Below are 18,805 nucleotides of genomic sequence, written 5' to 3' on the forward strand. Positions count from 1 at the left end.
AAACAGTCAATGGACTTAACTTCTGACACTACTATTGAATACTTGTGAATCATGAATACATTCAAAGATGCTAGAATGATTTGTTAAACTGGCTATTAACAAAGAAGGGGATAAATCAAGAGGTAACATTAACAGTAACAAAGAGTTCAAGCATCTCCAATAACTAGGATTTGCAGTCTTTATTTAATATTAATATGGGGTGCAGAGAACAAAAATAGTATTGTAGGCATGACCTTAAGGTGATTTTCATTCAATGCAGAGTGGTTGTGGCAAGTTTACATCACTGGTGGATATCACTGTGTTGAATGCATCAGGCTCTGTTTGAGAGATCCTTGTCTTGCTGTCTACAAGCTGGCCTGATAAAATTCAGGACTTGAACTGGTTAAGATGATGGCACCAGCCACTATGTTGGTGGTGTGGCAGAATGGAGGCAATGGAAGTTTGGTGGGCCTACAAACTGTGCTGATCAATAGCAGGACTGGATGATCCTTAGAAAGATTTACATCAGTTGAACTCGCCTGAATTAGGTGCTTCAATCTCACATTCTTGGCTGCTCTTCACCAGGGACATAAAGCAAGGCACATTCCCAAGGAACCAAATTCTATCTCTCTATCATGCTAATTGACCTAAATATTTCTCTTCCTCAGATTAGGTTTCATTACAAAGACATGAACAATAACTTGAGACTAGACTCAGTGGAATGTGAAAAGCAAAGGCAATATTATGGAAAAGCTACTCATGTACAGATACAATACTATTGATCTCTTAATCATGGTTAAGAGATGGGGAACAAGCTGTGGGCACACGAGATCTCTCATACTTACTTTAATCAGTTTATGCATGATTTAGTACAGAGTTTTGAATCTCTTTCAGCCCAAAAGTTGAATCTCATATACTAGCGGTAGGTGCAGCAAAAGGGACAAAGCCAAAGAGAAAAGTGAAAATACCAACAGCAGCAGCATATTTTTAGCTTAAAGCTCTTACTGCCAATATATATGCCCTAGAAGAAGCATTTCAACCTTTTCAGAATGGGGGAAATCACATAAAATCTGGAAAACCACCAAATAATCAGTGGTTGGGCAAAACAGGCTGCGAAGGGATGTGTGTGGTTATCTGGGAAACCATGGGGAGTTGGAAGACCAGATTTAGCCCCCTGGCCTGAGGTTTTGCACCCCTAGTTTAGTATAACATTTCAACAGATGTCTAACCATGATTAATGCCAAAGAGCTTCCATCTTAATGAGAGTTCCAAATCCTGATAAATTGGAACTAGAGTTAAGCTAATAACCATGTTTAGTTCACAGTATCATCATCATCACCATCATTATCAACATCATCATCAGTTCACTTTCTATAGGAAAGCAGATGTACTATACAAAACCACACTGATACATTAACAAACAAAACATAACATGCTAAAATGAATTAAAAGAGTAAACAGTAGAAGCAAGCCAAGCCAAGCCAGATGTAATGCTAAAATATGGTTAAAATTGACACAGGGAAATGCGGGAGATAATCATACCTGAGACAAAAGGAGAGCGAAGACAGTGTATGGGTCCATGGCTAACAGCTACTCTTTTAACCATGATTAAGAGATCAACAGCATTATGTCTGCACTCTGCCTCAGATTCTATCACCTTGACTTGTTAGTTTTCTTAACTGATCAATATATTTTCCAACAACTGCTAACTCAATAGATGGTTTCCAGCACTATAACAATGAGTTCTAGGGTATCCAGATTCATGGCCTCCTCCTAAATTTCTTAGTTTTATTATGTTCTGAACTATCTTTCAGAGATCTCAAACAGAAAGATATATATGAAGACAGATGGGGAAAGAGAAAGGACTGTACCAAGGATCTGGTAATTTTGGATCCACTGCTCTTTTAGCTTTTCCACCTATAATGTTAATTGTGTTTTGAATTAAACACAAAAAAATCCAGACAGTATAATTAGGGTCTTTGTTTTTCTAATGGCGTTACTTTATTTGACCACAAGTGGACTCTTAAAATGCTCTAATGCAGTGGCCATGTTAGACTCTCCAGTCCCTCTCCTCTCTGTGATCGGATGTCTCCATTTCTGTGACGAAGTAAGCAACTGGTTATACACCTGAGTATATTGTTCTGACACCTTCATGTGCATGATGCTTTGCTGATGTGGGGAGCTGCATCAAAAGCTGTAACTTCTTCTGGTGAGCAGAGTGACAGGCTTGACATATCTTTTATGCATGTGTTCATTATTCGCAGTTTGCCATTCCCTGCCCTGCAGAGTAAGCTGTCTGTTCTGGGCAGGATGTCTGTCAAATGTTGCCAGAAGTCAGGACTACACCAGCTCCATAGATGCATGGGTAGGATCATGGTGTTGGAGTACTGCTGGCTCCTTGCATCACGGAAGTCACTGTGACACACATAGGGTTATTGTGCTTCAGGTCTTTCAGTAAATGCAGGATAGAATCTACTGTTTATTTTGGTTTAAAGTCCACAGAAAAACAACAAGGACAACCTAGCAGTGGAAAATCTATGGAAAAAGCACAGACTACAGCATGTTTTTATAATAATCAGAGGTTTTAGCTAGAAGGAAAATAGTTTGATTCACTGAGAATACTTGACTCATATGCTCATCTTGAGTCTTACCTGCTGCTTGTATTGGCAGCGGATCTCTCCCCCATGAACTGCTGCTCTGAAAGAGTCCCTCCTTTTGAGATCCCACAAGACTTTTCATCTCCACTATTGGATTGCTTTCTTTTCCTTATATATTCTTTTCTTTCCCCCCATATGAACAGCAGGATTGGAGGAATAGGAATGATCTTCTTGCCGTGAGATACATGGAGAGTTCTTTGGGCACAGTAAATGCAGCTAGCAATGCAACAGCTGTAGAAGCAAATGAGGAATTTCTTGGAGCCTTGAATTGTTCCTCTGCATTTGGACCCATGTGTGCATCATGGCCCTTCTTCTTATACTATTCAAGCTGCTTGAAATATGATGAATGTTTCTGAATACCTAAGACAGATACAGATAATACTTTGCCAAGCACAATACATTACAGAAAACTGGGTGCAATATGCATTGCACCTTCATACTGCAGCCACACAGTTTACTTGTCTAATAGACTATACATAATTGGGGACAATTCAAGGCAATATTGTTTGACTGCATGTTGATCCTTTGCAAATACAGCAGGATGTCATTTAGAAGTTAAGCTTGTAAAGGGATCTAGCAAATGTTTATTTTTCCCACTGACACACATTAAGGCTGACAACCTTGTGATGAGAAAACAAGTGATGCAACATTCAGTTTCCAGACCCCACGTCTCATGGCAGTGTAAGATTATGACACCCAATTCCCCACAATTGTTATTACAATTGAAGAGTACTTCCTACTTCTTCACAAGTAAAAATCTAAGCAAACTCAGGAAATACCAAATGTTATCTAGAATGTGCCTGGATTAATCTAATGTAAAAACACACACACAGTAAAATAGCACTGCCCTTTATAACTGCTTTTAAGTACACATTTAATACTGATTTGCAGATTCCGTGGATACTTCGGTCCCTATGACTTTTAACAACACTGTCATTATTCTCTTTTTTCTGACAGACATTCAATTGCAAAACAGTATGCAGGAGCAAATCCACCTCAGAAGAACCAGGCCATCTCAGAAGAGTAGAAGTAAATGAAATTTACTATTTCACTTTTTCTCACATCTTAATGTTTTAAAAAATCAAGTTTTTTCCAGTCTCTTTTATGGAGAATTGTTCAAATTTTAGTAACTTCTTCTGGAAATACAAATTAAATTCTTACCTAGCCATATGCACTAAATCCAATAAATGCAGCTATTTCCAGTGCAGAGTGGAATGTGTTGTACCTGCCTGCCAAAAAACAAGGAGTCTCTCCTTAAAAAGTAATGGCCAACTAAACTTGCACAAACCACAAACATGGCTGCTCACACAATAAATTAAATATAGATTCGATAGAGAGTTCTATCAGTTTTACTTTCTCCCACATTTGATTTCTATAAATCTTGAGTACTTTCCTTTCCATTGAGAAAAAAGTAATGTGTGAATTTTGCTAAGTTCTTACCAAGAAACAAATAGAACAAAATTCTCCTCAATCCTTACTCAACAGATTAAGTAGGGAGGAGGGAATGACACTGAAAAAGAAGAGGGCACAGGTTACATGATAAAGGAAAAGCAGCCTGTCCCAACCAGTTAAGCATTTTCAAATACTATTGATTTCAACAAAGGATACATAGCCTAATCTTATGCATGTTTACGGGATACATCCCCAATGAGTTTAACAGAGCTTATTCCTAGGGAAGTGTGTACAAAATTGCAAATTCATGTATAACCTTAAGAATTAGGGATATTGCTAGGCCTCACCTGAACCTATTTCCTCCAGCACTAGATCCATTTCCAAGAGCCCTGGGCATACGCTGTTGCCATTGTGCTTCTTGCTAGGGAGGCTGAGCAGTGAAGGGTTAACTCTCCCTTCTCCATGCACTTGAACACCCTCTTTAAAAACTTCTCTGCATAGTAATTAAACAAAGCAAAAGTCTTTTCCCTTAATTAGGGATGATATGAGGCAGGTACAAATTTACTAAAGAATTTGTACTAACTTTACTAAGGAATTTGAGATTATTTGGGTGAGAAATGAATTGGCTGGCTTCACCTCCTGTGAAATTTAAATAAATCCATATAATTATTTCTAAATTTTCATAGAAATATATCAGCATATGCAGATTTGTATCCTGTGGAACTGAACCCTAAATCTTTTAAGTTCCTAGGACATAAGTTGTTTTATTTTGGCTGCTGTACCATAACATATGTACGATATTTTAAATTTATTATTTTAATATTATCAACATGTTAATAATTATTCATGAAGGAATAATAAACTCAAAATATCTTCTATCATTTTTTTTAGCAATTTGAAAAGGCTAATAATCATAATAAGGCTTCATGATTAGCACAAAAAATAGACACAGCATTGAGACTAGTATTTTTACTCTGGGACATATATGGCTAGGATCAAAAGAAACCTATGTTGGGGTGGAGATGCTTCCATACATATGGCTATTTTTTTGGCTCACAGCTGCAGCCTTTCAGACTATGTTTTATGCTGCACTGTAGAATTTCCAAGCACTGTAACAGACTTTACAGGGGGACAGAGTGGGCTGCTGTGAGGGAAGGAAACCTTAACAACCAGTGTGGTGTAGTGGTTAAGAACATGGGACCTGGACTCAGGCATCTGGGTTCTAGTCCCCACTCAGTCATGGAGACAACTGAAGGACTATGGGTCAGTCACAGACTCTCAGCCCAACCTACCCCACAGGGTTGTTATTGTTGTGGGAATAAGATTGAGAGGAAGAGGAGAATTAGGGTTATAAGGTGCCTTGAATTCCTTGAAAGGAAGAAGGCAGTCTACAAACAGAACAAACAACTTCCCTGATGCACATAGGAAACAATCTAGCAGTTCCTTGAGTCTTAGCCTACATATATTAATCCAACCAAGTAGAACAGTTTGGGACCCAAAACCTGTTATTCACTAACTAACTAACTAACTAACTAACTAACTAAATAAATAAATAAATAAATAAATAAATTGATGCAGACTATATAGTAAAGCAAATTATTAACACCCAATGCAAATAAGAGCCAGATGAAAATGCAATCACTTCAACCTGAAATCAACATTCTTAAGTGCATAAAGCATTAATAAGTTTATTTGAAGTCGCTGTTTTTCCTGTCCAATATATGCCTAATCCAAGACTCTCCCAGAATTGTATACAGTAGCATGCACACAGACACACCATTAGTTTTAAATCAAATTGGGGTGCGCAAATTAAGGCAATTTCTTAATGCTAAATAGGAATATAAGACATAAACAATTCTTAAACATATGGCTGACATTAAGTTGTAGTTAACAAAATCAGAACAGGCACTTTAAAGCCAATTTCATCCAATATGGTTCCAATGATTAATTAAAAGAATGAAATATGAACAAAACCATGTGTTTAATCGTAGATGGATAATGCCTTTTCTGTTAATTACAGTTACTTATCACAAATAGCCACTCATACTATTTTAGGTTTCTAGCTAATTTACCTAACATCTGTATATTTGTTAAGTTGCCTAAAAAGATGGTAATAAAAATATTATTCTTTTATAAGATCCTAGTCACAGATATCTTTCATATATGTATTTTATAACTTAAGATGCTTAACTTAGATTCGTCTAAGTTAGAATTTAGATTCTGTTTGTAGAAATTCTGTTCCTAACGTTAAACATTTAGAATCAAGATAACATGTAAACATGGAATGAAACACAATGGCTTAAATTCAGAAATTGCAACGGACCATTTCTATAAAACTTCATTTATGGTTGATGAATTGTTTGAAAAACAGAAACCATGGCTTGCACTATGTTTGCAAATCATGGCTTGTACAATTATAATTTCTCATGATGAGTCAATTGACAAACAGTAGTTACAAATGTCAGTCTGTCTCAATAGAAAGGAACTAATGAAACAATCTTAAGCCATGTTTTGCATCTATGCTTTAGAGGTCAAGCTGTAGTATGGATTCATCTATGCTGTATTTAAAACATGTACTGGCATGTCTAAATGAAGCCAACCTGTAGGTCACATAAAATCTAGAATAGTGTTGTAAATTATGCAATCATAAAGCCCAGCATAAATAGATGACAATTTCAGATTGCAGAAGAGGTAATCTAAATTATCTTCTTTTTCAGATAATTGGAAAGAAAAGTATAGATCCCTTGGCAGATCGCAAATCAGACTGTCACTGTACAGAACATAAAATATTATACTAAAAACCAGTACAAAAGTGGCTACCATCTTAACCTCTGTAAACATCACATGAGACATTACTTGGTTGTGTCTGGCAACTACTGTGCAGGCTCTAATAACCTAGTTTCACCCTCATGAAATATATTTACATATCCTTAAATATCATACCATCAGAAAGCAGAGACTGATGAAATTCTTTTGGGCACGTCGAAAGCATACAGGTGCCATTTTCTTAATTTAAAAAAGCTTAAGACTTAGGGCAACACCAATGCCTCACAGAATGATTTAATGTTCATTTGCATTAAATCCAGAGGTACCATCTACTCCTTTGCTGGCCAAACCACAGTTTGCCCAATATTTGCTAATATTTCCTCCTGTTTCTACTCTACTGGAAAATTGCATGACCATGCTGTCTTGCAATATCACTTTTACTATTTGACACGTGGTTTGACATATTTAAAGATGACCAAAGGAAACTTGATAACAAATTAGTCAACTGCATGGAAAAAATAAAGCCTGTTAAGAACAGTAAGATCATGGTAACATTATTCTTACATAACACTAGACTATACCTTATTTAATACATACAATATTGATCCAGATTTTGAAAGGCAGATGAAAAAAGTGAGATGCGTGAATCAGAGGTGTCATATGTTTGTAGTGTTATAATGTATTTTACAGTGTAGACAAAACCATTTTATAATTACAGTATTTCTGTTTCAGACGCTTTCTGTTCTGAACACAACGTGAGTTTAACAAAATGATAAGCGACAATTAAGTATGCTGGATTTAACATAGCACTGGAGGAAACTGAGTGTATACATGGGCAGTCATTTTGCAAACAACACAGGAAGTTAAATTTGTAATCCACAATACCTGAACTAACTTATAGCATCAAGCAAAGGAAATAAAAACAAACAACAGGATGCCTGTATGTGTTTATTTTACAATTTTCATCAGAAATGAACATGGAATTACTAACAAGAGAAAAATAATGTGAAGTAGTAGGAAAAAGGTGTATTTTATTCTTTTTTTAAAGATAGGAGAGAATGCTGTCCATATCCCTGGTACCTGAAAGGCATGTATATTGAAGTGAATGGCATAGCAACAGCTACACCAAATTGTACCATGGTACCTGAAAAAGAGAGAGAGAAAATGCTGAAAATGCATTACACAGGCAATCTGTACATGCTGAAAATCTTAATGACATAACACATCCATTGTGAAAACTCAGTTACTACTTTTTGAGCAAGATGCCCGCAAAGGTTCTTGCTCAAAAATGCTAAACACAATGGCCACAAAATTATGATTCTGTTGAGCACTTACGATTCAATTGTTCTATTTTCTCTGCAATGCTTCTTCACTGGGATAGCAAAATCACCCAAAATTATTTTTCTGTAGTGAAGAAAGACAACTAAGTACTTCACTTGGGGGTGATGCATAGCTTCTTATAATAATATGAATATTTGGTGCATAATAGCAATAACAATGCCAACATTGAAGCTTTAAAAGCCCATGGTTATCTACTACTGCTCACATTTTCATAAATTTCTTCCCTGAATGTTGTTATTTCAGTTACTCAGCACCTGAATTGATTATCTCTTTAAGAAGGAGTTGGTAATTCTAAGAATTCTCAGAAAGTACTGAACAAATTTGAAAATTTATCTCTTGTATTCTTGTAATCTGATTTTTTACTAAAGCCATATCAAAATGACTTTACTTCACTGGGATTAAATACATCTGTAGACAAAGATATAGAGATATATAAACCTTAGGTAAAGAAACATAGGGCAGTGACCTCTACTACATCTCCATCAGACCTTCAAAGTGCACAGCTGAAACGTTTTACTCCTAACTGAAAGATTATCATTTTTGTCACCAGTTAACACTTACACAAATATCCTTCAGAGGTTCCATGTTAAAATCTGCAGCTTCAGGAATATATATCGATATCTTCTATGACAAGGTATCTGATAGCTTGAAACTTCTGTCCAAATCTTCTTCCAAAATTATCCACAGATTTGAAGGAACGAGCGCTACATTGCTGGTGCTGTATTTCTTTTCATGTTAATTCTGATGTGCAAGCACTGTGATTTATTCCATCGTGTTAAGTAACCAGAACTGTATTGTGCACCCTTTTCATATTTGAGGCCACATTTTAGTCCCAGTTATGTTTGAATTTCTATACAGCATTTACTCTATATCTTCATAGTTTCAAATGCCACTATTTCATACTTTTCCTGAAAAAATTGACATTATAAATGTAATGGACTATAAATATTACTCTTTCAAATGTCACTAAGCCACACTTTTCTATCAAAATATGCTAGCAGTAAGCATTCTTCTGTTTTGGGTTCCCTTGTCTCTTATATTAAATTGCGCTGTAATCTAATCTTTAATGCATATGAAAGTGATACCATAATCATTCTTACGGAATGAATATTCATATCTTCAAGGGCAAGATCAACAAAAATAGAGACAGTCTTTTCTTTGAAACAGGCAACACATTCCTGTTTAAGACCAAAAAATCTTTGGCCACCACCAATCTGGCATTAAAAATAGTATTCTTAGTTACTTGTTTCGCACATTAAATCAATCAATCAATCAATCAATCCAGTTAGGGTTTGCAAATGGAGAATGGAACCGTATCCAGTTTAAGCATCATGAAGCTACAACATTCAAGCTACTTTTAAAGCTACATTCAAAAAATTGGATACAGTGAGCTAAGGCAAATTATTAATTAAGATAAAATGTTGCCACTAATGAAGTGACTCCAGAAAGCAAAATAAAATTTATTAAAATATTCAAAAGGAGGTATGCATTAGCCTCCCCTCCCCCACCCCAAATCCAATGGCTGTTCATTGAAATTCCATAAGCCATCATTGTCTCAGGATTTCATGGAAAGATTCTATTGAGACAACCATTTATTTTGTTGTGAATTTTTAAAGGTGCATTAATATTATTGAACTCTTACATTTAAAAATATCTAGTTCCGTTTGTACAATGGTTGTTGAAATAAGTACATAACTAATCATAAGATTTTTTTGAATTCCCCACTCTCACTCAAAGAAATAAAATTAACCATTAATTTCAATGGAGGCACCTATCTACATATGCATTCTTTTGTGCATGTAGATTGGATTTGTCCACTAAAATGAATGAGGAATCATTAAAGGACGGGAGAATGCATACCCATGCAGGGCCTACGATGCCTTTAAGTAATTTTTGAATCAGGGCAAAGAGATATAAGCACTGCACAGAAGAAATACACTGATGCATTGTGTATTTCCCCTCAAATTGTGTGAGATACACAACATACACAAATGTTTTATTTGAATGATACCAAAATTCCTCCCTTTTATCTGTTATTCTGCTCCTTTTCCAGAAATTTTTCACACTGCTCCAGAGCACATGACCTAGTCATTTACTGACTGTTGCTTCAATGTACATGAATTCATTAGGTCAAAAGCTGCCATGTGCACATTGTGTAAAGATTTTTAATAATATTGCCAAAAGAAAGAGGGCCATTTCTAGCTGACATGTGTGCATTTTAATGACTGATGACTTAAATTTGAGTTCAATGAAGATTATGAAAGGGAAAATACTCATATAAAAGGGCTTCTAATGTTTGAGATGCTATATTTATTAATACTGTGTAAAGTACACAAGACAAGTTAAAATAATATTGTTGATGTATTCTTTCAAGGATCACTCACTCTTCATTATAGGACTAAACCATAGCCTTGATCCAGTGGCTCCATTGTATATATGGGACTCCAGTTCAGTCATTGAGTTCTATGGAAGAAGGGGCTCCCTTCAGTGTCATGGATGGAAAGCTCCAGATGAGAGTATATATGTATATGGAACTACTGAATACATACACTAGAGCTTTGTGTAAGCTTATTTCTCTGTGTGCCATGCTTGCTGTCCATATTAAAGAATACACCTGTGTTTTAAGGTATAAACATAAATAAATGACTTTTATATAACTGCACACATTTTTCAAAGCCTATGCTATTTTCAGCCTATGCCTATACTATAACACGTGGTGGCCCTTGCTGTACATGGTTGAACACTGCATTTGACTTTAAGAGCTGTAACAAGAGCACTTGCGCTCCACTCAGCCAAGCAAAACAAGCAAACGCACACACATTTATTAGATAATGCAACTAACACTACAAAGTCCTTAAGCCAGTGGGGTCATACCACACTCAGCAATTTTATGCTATACTAATTCCTGCAGAACACTTAGAGGGAGAACGCATGGAGGAACAGCTGTCACTGGAGCTCCTTGCCATGGTCAATATGATCAACAAAAGGAAGCGAGTGTGCTGGTAAAAGAGTTAAGTGTCAAACAAAAATAAAATTAAGAAAAATGAATTTCAGCCACTTCACTATTGTAGATATAATGCTTTACACAACTCCGTAACCACAACCTACTACTTCCCCTTCATTTTTTCTTCCCCATGATACCTAAAAGCTTCATGACATGCTGTACAATCATATATGAAAAAAAAACCCAAGTCCCTGTCTTGAAAAAACAGGTGACATACACAGGGTAGGGAAGAAAAGGGATGCAGCTAAATATATGCAACCTTTATATACATATATTTAATTTTAGTACAAAATGTCAGCAATCCCCATCTGTCCTTTCACTTAGCAATCAAGTCATTGCAAGTTGTGCAATAGGCTCAGTAGGCTTTGCAGCAGAGGTGGGTCTCAAGGAGATAAAGGAGAGGAGAGTTGTGACCTTATGGATCAGTTCAGGGAGGGCATTCCATGCATACGGGACAGTGTGGAAGATGCTACATTGAACCTGAAATTATGCAGAGCAGCAGTTCTCCAGGTAAAGACTGAAGTTGTGTGTGAGGTGCCTATTTTTTTATTTGAGACAGAGGCAGTGTGGTTCTATGAGTAACAACTGGCCATTAAGCAGGCAAGTGGAATAAGTGATGCAGGACTACACCAAACTCCTGTTACTTGCCACTGTTTCTCATAGGGCTGCTTCATGCATGATGTTCCGACATGAAGGGGGCTTCAGTGTAGGAAAAAATGTGTACACATATGCATAGCAATGAGCATGAAAATGTTGCAAAGTGTCCATTTTGCCTTGATTACACATGTTCTGAAGCTGTAGCAGGAGGTTCCAAATACATGTAACCACAACAGAAGAGAAACACAGCATAGCATGTGTGTGCATATTTTTGTCTTACAAGAAAGCTCCCTTGTATAAGAAATGTCATGTATGAAACAGCCCTAAATGACTGTCAGTGAGCACAGTAACCTTGAGGTAATGACTGGGGAACAACCGGAAAGGCTCTTAAACAGATAAAGGGAAAGGAAGTGGGGATGAAGGAGGCAAGACAAAAGAAAGAATGGGGTCATTTATTTCAAACATGATTTCCTAAAGAAATTATTTATTTTATGCATTTTAACTCATTATCTAAGTAACTAAAAACATATTCATTAATTATTTGATGATTGACAAACTGGACCATTGACAACTGTGTAATCTCCTTTAATATGAAAAGGTGCAGAAAAAAAATAAATGAAAAACAATTGACAAAATGCTTCCCCTTACCCTTCTTCTTCCGTACTGAAGCTTGGAAATAGAAAGGGAATGAATGGTAAATCAAATCTGAAGAGAAGGTTGTTCTAAAATGTTAAGTCCCTCATTGAGTCTTGAGTAGCAACACTGAGTATTGGGGTTTGCCCTTTTACAAACTACTATTCATATTAATTCTGGTACAGGCAAAGTTTAAATAAGGAGGAGGCCAAATTTGGACTAAAACAGATACCTTGACTTTGTCCACAAGCAAGACTTGGTTTCCAAAGTTAAACAGCATACTTGGAATTTAAAATTTAAAATAACAAGAGCAATGTGGTATGTATATTTTTATACACTTGGAATTTAAAAGAAAAAGTATTGTGATTACTTGTTAGGCCATTTTTTCCTTAAAAAATTGCTGGAAGTTCTAAAAAGTGTAAATAAAAGAGGTTGATTAATAGCATGTTAAAGGACAGAAATTTATGGGCATGAGCTATCACTCCTGAAGAATTATTCCATTTGTTCCACATGGCCAATGGCTTAGTTTCCCTCAACACAGCAAGCCATTCGTATGTCAAAAAGCACAAAAACTGATGGGAGTTTTAGAAATAGCCTGTGTTTTAGCTGGGAAAGGGAACATCAGGGGTTAAAATATAAAATAAAAATCCACAAGAAGCTCCTTGCCAGAATTTAAATAAATCATTGTGCACTATCCATCATGACCAATAGCAGGGTCTGGAGGCAAGTAAAAAATATTATTGAACATATCCGCTAAGAGATTTCTGCTGTGCTAAAGTATGTGATGGTGAGGGGCTGAAAATGTCTCCCTCCAACTGCATTAATCTTCAGGGATAGGCAAAATCCAAGAAATTTTGGGTGGGAGATAAGCTTATCTTAAAGACAAGATGACAGTCAAAAAACAAAACAAAACAAAAAACAAGCAAACCCAACAACTATAGGGTTCACATTTTTTGAATTCACACATACCCTAAGTATTGCCAATACCATCCCCAACCCCCAACCTTAGAAAAGACAGCTACAATTAAAACAGGAAAGTAGTAAGAAGAAGCATGATACAAATACATAATAAGCACATGCTTTGCATGCAGAGGGTCCCAAATTCAATCCCTGGCATTTCCAGGTAAGATTAGCAAAAACACCTGAAACACCTGAAAGCCACTGCCCATCAGTGTAGACAGAACTGAATTATATGGACACATAGACTGATTCAGTCAAAGCCAGCTTCTTATGTTCCTAAACCTTTATTTATTTTTGATAAGGAGACACATAATGCAACATCTTCAATGACTCAAATTTAGAAATAAAATGTTTATATGCTGTTTTGTAACCTTTACTTGATGAAAAGAACTTGATCACTTAAGTTAGATTAAGGATGCAATTATGCTGATCCATGTCAATGAAAAATACAAAAGGAACATGTAGATGGTTAAAAAACTGGATCAACTTCTGCTGATAAAAGAGCATTCAAGCCTTATCAGGATGCAATGCATTCATTAATAGACAGTGTAGAGTTTCCTTGTTTTCTTCAGGTATCAGAACTGTCTACAACACACTGCTAGTTAATATGTACAATATGGCATTAATATTTTGGCTATCACAAACAAATGCTGCCTCATTTGTACATAAGCAGATATGGAAACCCTGCATAACTCCAAAGCCTTAAAAACCCTTTGCAACAGAAACAAACCACACAGAATCAGCCACATGAATTCCAGTGCTAGACCAACTCTACAATTTGTAACACTGTGCTAAAGTGGTTATAATATTTTCATGCATGCAAACTAATTTTCTGCCATACTTTCAATGCTACATGAAAGCTTGTATATGCTAATGAACAAGGGTGGTCTATTAAATGGCACTCCTGCAATGTTTTATCAGAGGCACACACAACTGAGCTCTGTGATACTCAGTCCTGAGCAAGCAGTGGAGGCTAGTGGCTCCAACATCAGTGAAGTAGTATAGCAATCCAGGCATTTGTCTAAATTTTAAAGCAACTGCCCACGAGGTTTGTGGCAGAGTGCTCGACTAGATGGACCTTTGGACCTTTGGTCTGATCCAGCTAGACTAGAGTGCTGGACTAGATGGACCTTTGGTCTGATCCAGCATAGCTTTTCTTATGCTCTTACTAGGTTGCCCTCTAGTCCCCAACAGATATAACACCATGGACAGCTCTTTAAAGTTCAGACTGAAACCTACAGAGGATACCTGCCCCACTGGCACTGGAGCTACATGCCTCAACAGCAAGCAAATATGCAGAGGACACATTCAGTACATTTACTAGCACTGGGTATACAGGTGTATACAGCAGTGCTCTCTCTCTGCATGATCAAGGCAGCTCTCTTGACTTGGAAAGAGAATCTGGAAAAAGGAGTTTTGTTTGCAAGCAGCATTGGAGATAAATGGGGTGGCACCTTTTCTCATTAATCTTCTTGTCTATATCCATGGTACTTGACTCTCATTCAATGCATATCAAAAGCCAAAGTACCTTCATTATCTGTACCCTAACTCATTCCTGAATGGAAACTCCTCCTTAACTTTTGTTGTAAGAAGGTCAGAATACTGGACTTTACTGCAAATTCTATCAGGTTCATTATGACTCCCTTCTTACAAATAAAATAATGACTCTATGACAGTTAATTTTAGAAATCGTAGAGTCTTTGTTGTTTTTATTTAGGACAAATGTGAATTAGGAGTTACACCTAGACCAGGAGGAATAATTACCAGGCTGACTCAAGTAAAGTACCAAAATGTGTAGTGACTGATTTCTTGCATAGCTGCCATTTATTTATTTATTTAGTTAGTTAGTTAGTTAGTTAGTTAGGGAACTTCTATGCCGCCCCATTCACCGAAGCCTCGGGGCGGCTCACAAATATAAATAAATAACATCATATAAAATAATATAATTTAACTGTATAAATTAAGTCGCCCTGGCCAAAGAATAAAATAAATAAATATTAACAATTAAAATAACGTTTAAATAAAAAGGTCTTTGCCTGGCGCTGAAAAATAAATAATGACGCCGCCAGGCGGATCTCTCTGGGGAGCGCATTCCATAGATTGCTTTATAGGTCTTAGTATACTACTCAGAAACTATTTTGAAACCCACGAAACTGCACATGGAACTCATTTAATTCCCAAGAAAAGTCATATTCAGGCATTCAGTTCTTGCCCGAAGAACTTCCATAGATATAGAAGGCTGTGCTCTTCAGTCAGTCACCCTCCTTGAGTATAGGAGGACAACACGGACAAGGGAGTAGAGAAGGGCTGGTGAGCTTCCCTCACTGCTGGTTTGATCTAACAAGTAAAACTAAAGCCACACCTACACAGTTAAAAGCACTTTGCCTAAGGCAATCCACAGGGAGCATTAAACAGGACCCACTTTGAATTTATAATTAAAAGAAGAATTACCATTATTCTGGAATTTTGGGAGAAATATAATGAGTTTAGCAGAAAGGGCAAATATGGAGAAATGGTTTTTGGGATCTCAAAATAGTTCATAAGTAGGATGCCAAGACTTATAAAGAAAGCAATGTAATTATTCAGTTACACTTAACATTACACATGTTGATACTTAATTGGGTCAAACTGGTGATTACCTCCTCAGCCTAGGTATAGAATGCAATTAGCTTTTACTGGGTTGTACCCAGACTTGCTTTTAGTAGAACTCTGCTCACAGTTTGATGGAGATGACCTCAAATTGCTCCTTCCCCTGTGAGGCCTCTGTATTCCCTGAAAGGTTTTTCTGGAAGTTCAGGAGGATGCTCTGAACAGGGGGGGAAGCTGGTGCTGGGCCAGCAAGGGAAGGTGGAATTAAGTCCCCTGCTTCTCCACCAGGGACAGCCACTGGATTTCATTCCCTTTCAGGTCCTTCTGTTTGTGGAAGTGCAAATATGAATCCCAGTCATTGACCTAATAAAAGGAAATCCCATTCACAAAGATTACAGGAATATTTTTGTTACTCCTTAATTACAACAGAAATTACTGCCTATTACAAAAAATTTATCTTCTGCTCATAGGGAAATAGATTAAAATGGGGTTTGCTATGATGCAAAACTTCACGATATTTCATGAGTAACATGGGAATTTTGCAGCTAGCAAAATTAATAAGAAAGGAAGAATACACACTCATATAGCATGCCCCCTATTTTCCATCAATTTAAAATGTTTTCTGGCTATGTTTAAGGCTGAAAAACAACCATTATCATCCAAAGCAAGTAAATTAGTGCAAATAACAAATCCTATTTGAGGAATCCCTGTAACTTATATTGTCAAATGTTTCAGCTCTCTTTAAATATATTATCCAGAAGTTGTGTTTTTTCCCTACAGGCTATCACCTAAATGAGCATTATCATGTTGAAATTGTTAGACAAAGGGCAATATTAACACCATGCAAGCTCATAATAAGAACCTCTGAATTAAAGTAACATGTACTAAATACTGATACTAGTAATGTTATCCAGACACACTTTCTTACATCTAAACCGATGTTCATGCAACAATTACTAAAAGGTGGAAAAGATGCACTTTTTGTTAATAGATCCTACTGTATAACTTCATTTTTAAAAATAGGAAAACCAACATGTAAAGAAAGCTCATGGTCATGCAAATGCCTCAAAAATAAACAAACAATACTGGCCCCTGATCCAAGAGGACAGGAGAAGGTGATCTGCCGCATGCTATATTCCTTGAAGTCTGCCACATGCTACATACCTTGCCTTACATATGAAGCAGTCTCCTGTAAGGTGCTCAGAAGAGGGGAAAGAGCTCTGAAAAAATTCAGCTCCCCAATTCCCCTTCCTCTGCCTTACAAGTAACTCGGACTGCCAGGGCTAGTAACACTGGTCACTTTCTGGAGTTCCTATATTACACATGTGTGCATGTCTCAGATGCTGGTGATGTTTCCCCCCATATGAACTAGTTATAGGGCAGATCTGAGGGCAGAAACTTATTTATGCTCATGAATTACTTGTGCTGGATCAGAGCAAAGGACTCCAATGAGCGCTAGCCCCCTTACAGCTAAAAAAAGCTTTATGTCTTGTCAGCTTTTAAACAACAAGGGCTAGCAGCTTACCTTTATCCACTAATGAGAGGCCACAGAAATTTAAAATAAAACAATATTAGATAAACTGATTTTTAGAAAGCAAAGCAAGCTAATAAAATATACTGTAGCTTTCAGTTAATGTGTAAAACAATGATGCATATAAATGATACATTCTCTCGCAGAGCTGGAAAAAAATAACCAAAAACAGGATCATTCATGCTCCTCATGCACACTTCATGAATCTCCAGAAATGCAACATTCCCATATACATTTTTCAGTACGACTTTCTGTACAGGGTGCAATGCACTTTCAAACATTATAGTATTGTGTTTATGTCTCCATTATTGCAGCATGCTCATTAGAAAAACGCTTTCTTACCAAGCTCTTCAAGCTCTGAGGTCATTGATTTAGACCGCAAGGTCAGTGCAGTTGTTGGAGCCCGTTTTGGAGGTGGTGGGGCTTTGCATTAAACAGAAGGACACATGTGATAAGTAAAAGCACACCAGTATATTGTATCCTCATATACACATCACTCAAATGCTACCCCAAAATGCTACTCCAGAATGTGCTTTTCTTAACATACCGAAAATAATCACCTAACTGATCTCTAGCAACAGAAACTACACAGAGAGGTTTCCCTTCATAAGAAAGATGCACACCATAACATTTCCTTAATCTGTAAATTATTTTATTTTAGGAAATGTTTATGCCTGGTATTCTCAGCCAAGTTTAAGTCACTGCATTTTAATTGATAAATCTGTGAGCATATGAGCTCTGGTACTGTAGAAGCCTTCAAGCTCTGTATTTCTCATCTCATATCATTAATGCCTTATGATATCATCATATCATTAATGTCTTATGTGAGAGCAGAAAAGTAACTGAAATTATTGCACTGACAAAATCATTTGTGCAGCAAAAATCTTCACAGGACACAAAAAGTGCATGGAAAAAAACACAGATGATGGTTCTATGACTAAAGATATGAAAAACAACATGAGCCAAATTGTGTTCAGTTCTAGTTTGAACTAGACATGTAAGTCATTGCAGCATGCAAGACAAGGCTTTAATTTTATGTCTGTACCTGCCATATTAAAAGATCACTATTCAGCACCAGATGCACCTGTAAGATTTCTAATTATACAGTTGCTTTGCTGGAGCTCATAGCAGCAAACCATTCGAGAAGTTAAAATGAGAGAAAAAACTAAGCTTTGTCATTCAAAAAGTCTAACATGCAGATTCCCTGTTATACAGGGAAAATCAGTTTATGATGTTACTGCAAATCACATATATAAAATTGGAAGCTATTTTCGATACAAGATATGCGTAGCTTGATGAGTCATGCACATATTAGTTACACAGTCTAATTGCATGACAGTTCTGGGAGCATAAAAT

General features: G+C 36.6%; 1 protein-coding gene across 1 annotated transcript in view; it reads right to left on the bottom strand.

Moving 5' to 3' along the window:
• The window catches only part of SHANK2 (SH3 and multiple ankyrin repeat domains 2), a 162,438-nt gene that overhangs the window by 41,190 nt on the left and 102,443 nt on the right, over positions 1 to 18,805 (bottom strand). Inside the window, exons 4-6 of the mRNA XM_044437030.1 lie at positions 17,792 to 17,872; positions 17,444 to 17,452; positions 12,385 to 12,405 (exon numbers count right to left, since the gene is read on the bottom strand). Of these exons, the coding sequence (XP_044292965.1) occupies positions 12,385 to 12,405; positions 17,444 to 17,452; positions 17,792 to 17,872 (111 nt within the window). The remainder of the gene's footprint in view (positions 1 to 12,384; positions 12,406 to 17,443; positions 17,453 to 17,791; positions 17,873 to 18,805) is intronic.

The sequence above is a fragment of the Varanus komodoensis genome, unplaced genomic scaffold, assembly GCF_004798865.1.
Source record: "Varanus komodoensis strain SLA01 unplaced genomic scaffold, ASM479886v1 scaffold3, whole genome shotgun sequence".
Classification (NCBI taxonomy): domain Eukaryota; kingdom Metazoa; phylum Chordata; class Lepidosauria; order Squamata; family Varanidae; genus Varanus; species Varanus komodoensis.